Below are 10000 nucleotides of genomic sequence, written 5' to 3'. Positions count from 1 at the left end.
AATATCATTATTATTATCATTAATAATAATAATAATAATAATAATAATAATAATAATAATTGATAAATAAATATATAAAATGTAAAGAATAAAAAATTCCTCACAACAACGGCTAGCAGTAAATTTAGTGTGTTAGCCTATTCTCATTTTCCTAAACCTTTCTCTCTCTCTCTCTGCGTGGGAGATCAAAGCTACGAATCGTGTTAGTTATCACTGGTCAATACATATGGATTCAACATTTATAATCAAATTAACAAGCATTATAACTTCTGGGTAAAACAAGATTTTTAATAACAGACACTCAACACACCTGTGGGCGAGATGAAAACAACCACTCGCCTGACATAGGACTTGATAAAACTGCTTACTACTTCCCCCACTGAATTGTGAACTTTTAAACAAAACATTTATAAATGACTATAATAATTTACAAACACATCTTTGCGTGTCTGTGTGAATATAGGTGTGTTTGTGCCTGTTAGAGTGTGTGTGTGTGTGCCAGTGTAAATATTCTGAAAGGTCGGCCAGTGGGACGCGGACGCGCCTCCACAGATGACGCGGCCGCTACGCCGCGGCTTCTGATTGACCTTCCGTCCTGGTATATAAAGCCAACAAAATCTTGCTTTGGTGCAGTACGGGTCTTCGATCGGGAAATAACCATGACGCCCCTGGTAATGACAGCAATGCATAGGTTATTTTAGAAGCAAGACAGTGGCAGTGGTAGCTTTGCATGGTGTTTGGCCGGTGCAAGAGTTTATGAATTGTGAAAGCCTTCAAGAGCATTACTTTTTTTCCGCATCCATGAGAATGATTAATTTTTTATGCATCATAATGTGTGAAGGAAAACATCAATATAAACGAAGACTAAGGGGAAAGGTTTCTTTGACAGGTTTTGTTGGCAGTGCTGGGAGTGTGCTCGGCTGTTCCCTTCACGGGATACACCCCCGAAGTGCAGGCTGAGAGAGCACGCTTCTTCCAAAGCTTCCGTGCTGCTCAGGCTGCCGCCGTTCCTCAGCAGGCCCTGTACCACCATGCTGCTGCCGCCCCTCAGCACAGCTTCCACCACGCCGCCCTAGTCCAGCCCAAGTGGACCGGACCCGTAGCTGCCACCGTCCCCGCCGGCGTCGACGGCACCATCACGCCCGTGTCCGACACCCAAGAGGTGGCTGCCGCCCGCAACGCCTTCAACAGCGCCTACCAGGCCCAGCTGAGGGCCACAGTGGGTGCCGTTCCTGCCGTGCACTCTCATGTCCCCGCCCACCACCACGCCCCCGCCCACCACCACGCCCCCACCTACCATCACGCCCCTGCCGTCCCTCACCACGGCTTCCACCACGCCGCCCCAGTGCAGCCCAAGTGGACCGGCCCCGTGGCAGCCACCGTGCCCGCCGGACTCCCAGGCTCCGCCCCGCAGGTCGCCGACACTCCCGAAGTTGCAGCCGCCAAGCAGCAGTTCTTCAGCACCTTCAACAGGCAGGCGGCAGCTGCGGCGCCCCCGTCGAGGCATTACTAATAGACCCAACTGCCATAATGTATATACGAAGAAAATCGATTAAAACTGAAATAGTTATATTTCTAATCTTCATTAACTGATACCCTTGTACAGAAAATAACTAAAATACCAAGGGGTCAATTAATTTCCAGGTTTTACGTTTATGATGGTATACATCTCTTTGCTTGATAACTGTCAAACCCCTCAAAGTTAAAGCTATGAAGAAATGAAAAATGACTTAAATTATTTATCTCAATAAAGCCATATGATTCACACGCGTACATGAGTATACATGGATATATCGATCGTTTATTCTGACATAGCAAAAGAAAATCAAATGCAGAGAGTGATCACAGGTATACATCATGAACACAAACAGCAGATATGTAGTTGTATATAAGATACGTCCCAGGGAAATAAAAGATGATTAGCAGTTCCATACAGGTTTTGGAAGTAAAACCTATGTAATATGCTTCTACATTTTGTGCTAGAGATGGAAGCCCGTTATATATATGACTCCGGCGCCAACATCAGCATGAGGGCCATTTCTAAACTTCCTAAAAACTTAGTATTATGTACTCACTTTGTAAGGGTGTGCCAAAGATGGCTATTCTTTGTGAGATGATGCTGTAGTACTGAGAGATATTACTATGGTTTGAAAAATTTGTTTGAGAAAATTGGAAGGTGAACCAATGTTGCAATCAGTACTGAGTGGATGGAATTCTTTCATTATTTTCTGAATATCAATATTCAGTAAATGTACGATTCATACTGCAGCATTTTGTCGATAGCGAAATAAGAAAGGTTGCAGAGAAAATTTTGAATGTTGAAAATGGAATATTCACTTGTTTCTTTAGAATGCTTGATATTGGATTTCAACGCACAGGAGTGACGTACATCATGGTAGACATTGAAATTAATTTATTCCGTACATTTTGAAGATACCTATTACTGAATCATCCTGTTAAAAAGAACTGAAGTAAATTGAAACAGAATAATGTTAATTTAGTTGCCTTTCAAACTCCGTATCCGTGTCTTCATTTATGTCTATATTCCTGACTTCGACTTTTTATCTGGATTGGGCATTTACGTACCTACATACATACAAATGTGTATATGTATATCTATATATGCTTATATATATGTGTATATATATATGTGTGTGAGCAGGTAATTAATCGCTGAAACACTAGGTGTGTATACCTTGATTTTTAGTACTGTGTGTGGCCTTCTTGACACGTGGTATATATTCAGCATTTACAAATCTGGTAAATTTTATTATCCTATTTCGTCAGCTCAGAAACTTCTGAATGCACAGAAAAAATAGAAAAAAGTACGGAAGAACTTCTGCTTTTTTTTTTCTTCAAATTTGTGAGAGGTTTGACAGTATCAAATAAATATAAACAGATAAACAAAAGATGCATACTATTAAATACGTAAAACCTGCATATATATATATATTTATTTGTTTGAAACAATGATATCAAGAGAAAAAAATCAAGAATAGAAATATAACTTTATTTCACTTTTAATCGATTTCCTTTGTATATACATTATGGCAGTTGGGTCTAGTAGTAATGCCTCGATGGGGGCGCCGCAGCTGCTGCCTGCCTGTTGAACGTGCTGAAGAACTGCTGCTTGGCGGCTGCGACTTCGGGAGTGTCGGCGACCTGCGGGGCGGAGCCTGGGAGTCCGGCGGGCACGGTAGGCTGCCACGGGGCCGGTCCACTTGGGCTGTACGGGGGCGGCGTGGTGGAAGCCGTGGTGAGGGACGGCTGGGGCGTGATGGTAGGTGGGGGCGTGATGGTGGGCGGGGACGTGAGAGTGCACGGCAGGAACGGCACCCACTGTGGCCCTCAGCTGGGCCTGGTAGGCGCTGCTGAAGGCGTTGCGGGCGGCAGCCACCTCTTGGGTGTCGGACACGGGCGTGATGGTGCCGTCGACGCCGGCGGGGACGGTGGCAGCTACGGGTCCGGTCCACTTGGGCTGGACTAGGGCGGCGTGGTGGAAGCTGTGCTGAGGGGCGGCAGCAGCATGGTGGTACAGGGCCTGCTGGGGAACGGCGGCAGCCTGAGCAGCACGGAAGCTTTGGAAGAAGCGTGCTCTCTCAGCCTGCACTTCGGGGGTGTATCCCGTGAAGGGAACAGCCGAGCACACTCCCAGCACTGCCAACAAAACCTGTCAAAGAAAAATTTCCCCTCAGTCTTTGTTTATGTTGATGTTTTCCTTCCCACATTATGATGCATAAAAAAGAAATCGTTCTCATGGATGCAGAAAAAAGTAATGCTCCTGAAGACTTTCACAATTCCCAAACTTCCACAGACCAAACACCATGCAAAGCTAACACTGCCACTGTCTCGCTTCTAAAATGGACTATGCATCATTGTCATTACCAGAGGCGTCATGATTATTTCCCGATCGAAGACCCGCACTGCGATAAAGCAAGATTTTCTAGGCTTTATATACCAGGACGGAAGGTCAGTCAAAAGCCGTGGCGTAGCGGCCGCGTCATCTGTGGAGGCGCGTCCGCGTCCCGCTGGCCGACCTTTCAGAGCATTTCCGCTGCTTCCTTCATTCAGGTGATTCAATAGACAATATATACATTTATTAGTATGTTTATGTATATCCAACTATCTATCTATCAATATATTTATAGATCAATCTATCCTTCCAGCTATCCATCTAACAATATATAATTATCTCTCTATACATATACATATATATTCATACAGTGTATATGCATACATATATATAAATAATAAATAATTATATATATATATATATATATATATATATATATATATATACATATATATTCACATGTACAGGTAGACACGTGCATGTATACACATTTGGGCTTTGTCCATTTGTGCCAATCATATGTACATACATTTGTACTATCTAGATCGGCTTCTCAGTACTTCGATAAAAACAGGAAAGCGTCGCTTGATTTGAGAAGGTATATGTTCTTTATTTCTCCCTCCTGTTAGTTGATTGTAAATCAGGGCGTCGCGCGTTTATTTACGTACTTGACTCTGGCTGGTTTGGAAACGGAGGCCACGAGCCTTGTTCTCGTGGGAAACGTTGGATCATATTTTTTCTTTATATCTATATTTCTATCTATGTTTCAATGTATATGTTATATATGTATATATACATACGTATATGCATATACAGTATATATGAATTTATATATGCATACTAATGTATAAATTTTGATATAGATGTGTGTATATAAAGATATACAGCTATATAAGCACACACATATATCTGCATATGTGTACATATATCTATGCACACACACACAGATATACATATATATTTGTGGTTGTGTTGGTGTCTTTCTATTTGTAAATGTGTATATATATATATATAATATATATATATATATATATATATATATATATATATATGAATATAAGTATATAAATATGTATATATACAAATAATATGTATATGTATTAATATAGATAGAGAGAGGGAGACAGAGAGACCAAGAGAGACAGAGAGAGACCGAGAATAAGTGGAACAGACAGACAGAGAAAGAGAGAGAGAGAAATGGGGAAAGGGTTAAAGAAACAGAGAGAAAAAGAGAGACAGAGGCAGAGAGAGAGAGAGGGAGGATATCGAACATGCATATGCTCAAGGTGGCAGCTCTGTGTCGTGAACTATCAATCCTTGAAACACGACCAAAATTTTTTTTTATCAACTCAAATATAACAAATCACTCTGTCGCCGGATTTGTGCATCACTTTGGCCCTTCCCGGCTTTGGCCTCTTGACCTTGCTTGACCCCTTTCCCCGCCTTGCCCCGGCGTCCTAGAAGTCCCTCTGCACGACGCGATGTGACGGTCGAGTTCACGCGAGATTTCACTGGTTGATTCATATCCTGTCTGTTAGTTCCTTCATTCTTCTCTAATCTTGTGACCTATATTGCATTTTTCGAAGTGGGCTGGATTTAGCTGAGTATTTTGTACGTTTCTTTGTTCTCTCATCGGTCTGTTTATATTTGAGCTTCAACTAATGTGTGTGTCCGGATATATGTAGAGATAGTTAGGTTGTTTGACCATTGTGTATTTCTATATATATTTGCGTGTGCTATTGATTGTTGAAAAATATGCCAGTGCTAAATAATACTAATGAAATATCTTAAGAGTTCATTTATTTTTACTTCATTTTATACATTATGGCAGTTGGGTCTAGTAGTAATGCCTCGATGGGGGCGCCGCAGCTGCCGCCTGCCTGTTGAAGGTGCTGAAGAACTGCTGCTTGGCGGCTGCGACTTCGGGAGTGTCGGCGACCTGCGGGGCGGAGCCTGGGAGTCCGGCGGGCACGGTGGCTGCCACGGGGCCGGTCCACTTGGGCTGCACTGGGGCGGCGTGGTGGAAGCCGTGGTGAGGGACGGCAGGGGCGTGATGGTAGGTGGGGGCGTGGTGGTGGGCGGGGGCGTGATGGTGGGCGGGGACGTGAGAGTGCACGGCAGGAACGGCACCCACTGTGGCCCTCAGCTGGGCCTGGTAGGCGCTGTTGAAGGCGTTGCGGGCGGCAGCCACCTCTTGGGTGTCGGACACGGGCGTGATGGTGCCGTCGACGCCGGCGGGGACGGTGGCAGCTACGGGTCCGGTCCACTTGGGCTGGACTAGGGCGGCGTGGTGGAAGCTGTGCTGAGGGGCGGCAGCAGCATGGTGGTACAGGGCCTGCTGGGGAACGGCGGCAGCCTGAGCAGCACGGAAGCTTTGGAAGAAGCGTGCTCTCTCAGCCTGCACTTCGGGGGTGTATCCCGTGAAGGGAACAGCCGAGCACACTCCCAGCACTGCCAACAAAACCTGTCAAAGAAACATTTCCCCTCAGTCTTTGTTTATGTTGATGTATTCCTTCACACATTATGATGCATAAAAAAGAAATCGTTCTCATGGATGCAGAAAAAAGTAATGCTCCTGAAGACTTTCACAATTCCCAAATTTCCACAGACCAAACACCATGCAAAGCTACCACTGCCACTGTCTCGCTTCTAAAATGAACTATGCATTGCTGTCATTACCAGAGGCGTCATGATTATTTCCCGATCGAAGACCCGCACTGCGATAAAGCAAGATTTTGTTGGCTTTATATACCAGGACGGAAGGTCAGTCAGAAGCCGCGGCGTAGCGGCCGCGTCATCTGTGGAGGCGCGTCCGCGTCCCGCTGGCCGACCTTTCAGAGCATTTCCGCTGCTTCCTTCATTCAGGTGAATCCATAGACAATATATACATTTATTAGTTTGTTTATGTATATCCAACTATCTATCTATCAATATATTTATAGATCAATCTAGCCTTCCAGCAATCCATCTAACAATATATAATTATCTCTCTATACATATACATATATATTCATACAGTGTATATGCATACATATATATAAATAATAAATATATATATATATATATATATATATATATATATATATATATATTCACATGTACAGGTAGACACGTGCATGTATACACATTTGGGCTTTGTCCATTTTTTATACATTTGTGCCAATCATATGTACATACATTTGTACTATCTAGATCGGCTTCTCAGTACTTCGATAGAAACAGGAAAGCGTCGCTTGATTTGATAAGGTATATGTTCCTTTTTTCGCCCTCCTGTTAGTTGATTGTAAATAGGGCGTCGCGCGTTTATTTACGTACTTGACTCTGGCTGGTTTGGAAACGGAGGCCACGAGCCTTGTTCTCGGTGGAAACGTTGGATCATATTTTTTCTTTATATCTATATTTCTATCAATGTTTCAATAAATATGTAATATATGTAAATATACATACATATATGCATATACAGTATATATGAATTTATATATGCATACTAGTGTATATATTTTGATATAGATGTGTGCATATAAAGATATACAGCTATATAAGCACACACATATATCTACATATGTGTACATATATCTATGCACACACACACACACACATATCTACATATGTGTACATATATCTATGCACACACACACACACATATCTACATATGTGTACATATATCTATGCACACACACACACACACAGATATACATATATATTTGTGGTTGTGTTGGTGTGTCTTTCTATTTGTAAATGTATATGTATATATGAATATAAGTGTATAAATATGTATATATACAAAATATATGTATATACAAAATATATGTATATATTAATATACATAGAGAGAGGGAGACAGAGAGACCAAGAGAGACAGAGAGACCAAGAGAGACAGAGAGAGACAGAGAAAGATAGAGAGAGAAATAGAGAAAGGGTTAAAGAAACAGAGAGAGAAAGAGAGAGACACAGAGGCAGACAGAGAGAAAGGGAGGATATCGAACATGCATATGCACAACAAGGTGGCAGCTCTGTGTCGTGAACTATTACTCCTTGAAACACGACCAAAAATATATATATCAACAAAATATAACAAATCACTCTGTCGCCGGATTTGGGCATCACTTTGGCCCTTCCCGACTTTGGCCTCTTGACCTTGCTTGACCCCTTTCCCCGCCTTGCCCCGGCGTCCTAGAAGTCCCTCTGCACGACGCGATGTGACGGTCGAGTTCACGCGAGATTTCACTGGTTGATTCATATCCTGTCTGTTAGTTCCTTCATTCTTCTCTAATCTTGTGACCTATATTGCATTTTTCGAAGTGGGCTGGATTTAGCTGAGTATTTTGTACGTTTCTTTGTTCTCTCATCGGTCTGTTTATATTTGAGCTTCAACTAATGTGTGTGTTCGGACATATGTAGAGATAGTTAGGTTGTTTGATCATTGTGTATTTCTATATATTTGCGTGTGCTATTGATTGTTGAAAAAGATGCCAGTGCTAAATAATACTAATAAAATATCTTCAGGTCATTTATTTTTACTTCTTTATATACATTATGACAGTTGGGTCTAGTAGTAATGCCTCGACGGGGGCGCCGCAGCTGCCGCCTGCCTGTTGAAGGTGCTGAAGAACTGCTGCTTGGCGGCTGCGACTTCGGGAGTGTCGGCGACCTGCGGGGCGGAGCCTGGGAGTCCGGCGGGCACGGTGGCTGCCACGGGGCCGGTCCACTTGGGCTGCACGGGGGCGGCGTGGTGGAAGCCGTGGTGAGGGACGGCTGGGGCGTGATGGTAGGTGGGGGCGTGGTGGTGGGCGGGGACGTGAGAGTGCACGGCAGGAACGGCACCCACTGTGGCCCTCAGCTGGGCCTGGTAGGCGCTGTTGAAGGCGTTGCGGGCGGCAGCCACCTCTTGGGTGTCGGACACGGGCGTGATGGTGCCGTCGACGCCGGCGGGGACGGTGGCAGCTACGGGTCCGGTCCACTTGGGCTGGACTAGGGCGGCATGGTGGAAGCTGTGCTGAGGGGCGGCAGCAGCATGGTGGTACAGGGCCTGCTGAGGAACGGCGGCAGCCTGAGCAGCACGGAAGCTTTGGAAGAAGCGTGCTCTCTCAGCCTGCACTTCGGGGGTGTATCCCGTGAAGGGAACAGCCGAGCACACTCCCAGCACTGCCAACAAAACCTGCCAAAGAAATTTTCCCTCAGTGTTTATGGTAATGTTGTTTTCCTCCATAGTTTATGGTAAATAGATAAAGAAATCGTTTTCATGGATGTGGAAAAAAAGTAATGATTTTGAAAACTTTTCCAGCTCTTAAACATCCACAGACAAACATCAATTAAGGCTACCACTTCTACTGTCTCTACTCCCTTCTAGAGTGAACTATGCATCATTGTCATTACCAGAGGTGTCATGATTATTTCCCGATCGAAGACCCGTACTGCACCAAAGCAAGAATTTGTTGGCTTTATATACCAGGACGGAAGGTCAGTCAGAATCCGCGGCGTAGCGGCCGCGTCATCCGTGGAGGCGCGTCCGCGTCCCGCTGGCCGACCTTTCAGAGCATTTCCGCTGCTTCATTCATACAGGTGAATCCATATATATGTGTGTGTATAATATATGTATATATATATATATATATATACAATATATGTATATACACACATTCGCATATGTGCACGCTCTCACAAAACATATATGTGTTTATATATATATATACTATATGTACATATGTATATGTACAGAAACATATATATGTACATATACACAAAATATATATACATATGCATATATATATGCACACACATATATTCATATAAATATATATATATATATATATATATATATATTATATATATATATATATATATATATATATATATTAGATGTATTATAGATTTATAGCTATCTATCTATGCATATATATGTATACATTCAATTATTTGTAATTGAAGTACATGAATACAAGCGTATATATCTTTCTTAATATCTAAATTTATCTATATCTATTTATATCAAACAATGATTATATCTTTCCTCAAACATTGTAGGGTCTATAGGAAAAAATATATATAGATATATTTATAATATACTTATATTGAAGTATATATGACGTATAGTGCAGATACACATAAACACGCACACACTTACACATTGATAGTTATTCACTATGT

General features: G+C 42.8%; 2 protein-coding genes across 2 annotated transcripts; one reads left to right on the top strand and one right to left on the bottom strand.

The window, feature by feature from the left end:
• Nucleotides 1-645: 645 nt before the first annotated feature.
• Nucleotides 646-1513, top strand: LOC125041081 (cuticle protein CP1876-like). The gene is made up of 2 exons (XM_047635834.1): nucleotides 646-671; nucleotides 890-1513. Exons 1-2 carry the CDS (start codon nucleotides 660-662, stop codon nucleotides 1511-1513), a joined length of 636 nt encoding a protein of 211 aa, XP_047491790.1. The 5' UTR covers nucleotides 646-659.
• A 1426-nt stretch (nucleotides 1514-2939) lies between these two features.
• LOC125041080 (ataxin-2 homolog) lies at nucleotides 2940-9223 on the bottom strand. Its single transcript, XM_047635833.1, is given in 6 exon segments — nucleotides 2940-3242; nucleotides 3244-3670; nucleotides 3886-3923; nucleotides 5245-5419; nucleotides 5700-6317; nucleotides 9012-9223. Coding segments are annotated over 6 exon segments (1491 nt in total). The 5' UTR covers nucleotides 9063-9223; the 3' UTR covers nucleotides 2940-3060.
• Between the last annotated feature and the right edge of the window lie 777 nt (nucleotides 9224-10000).

This window comes from Penaeus chinensis, chromosome 30, assembly GCF_019202785.1.
Source record: "Penaeus chinensis breed Huanghai No. 1 chromosome 30, ASM1920278v2, whole genome shotgun sequence".
Lineage (NCBI taxonomy): Eukaryota > Metazoa > Arthropoda > Malacostraca > Decapoda > Penaeidae > Penaeus > Penaeus chinensis.
This window is presented reverse-complemented; position numbering and strand designations above follow the sequence as displayed.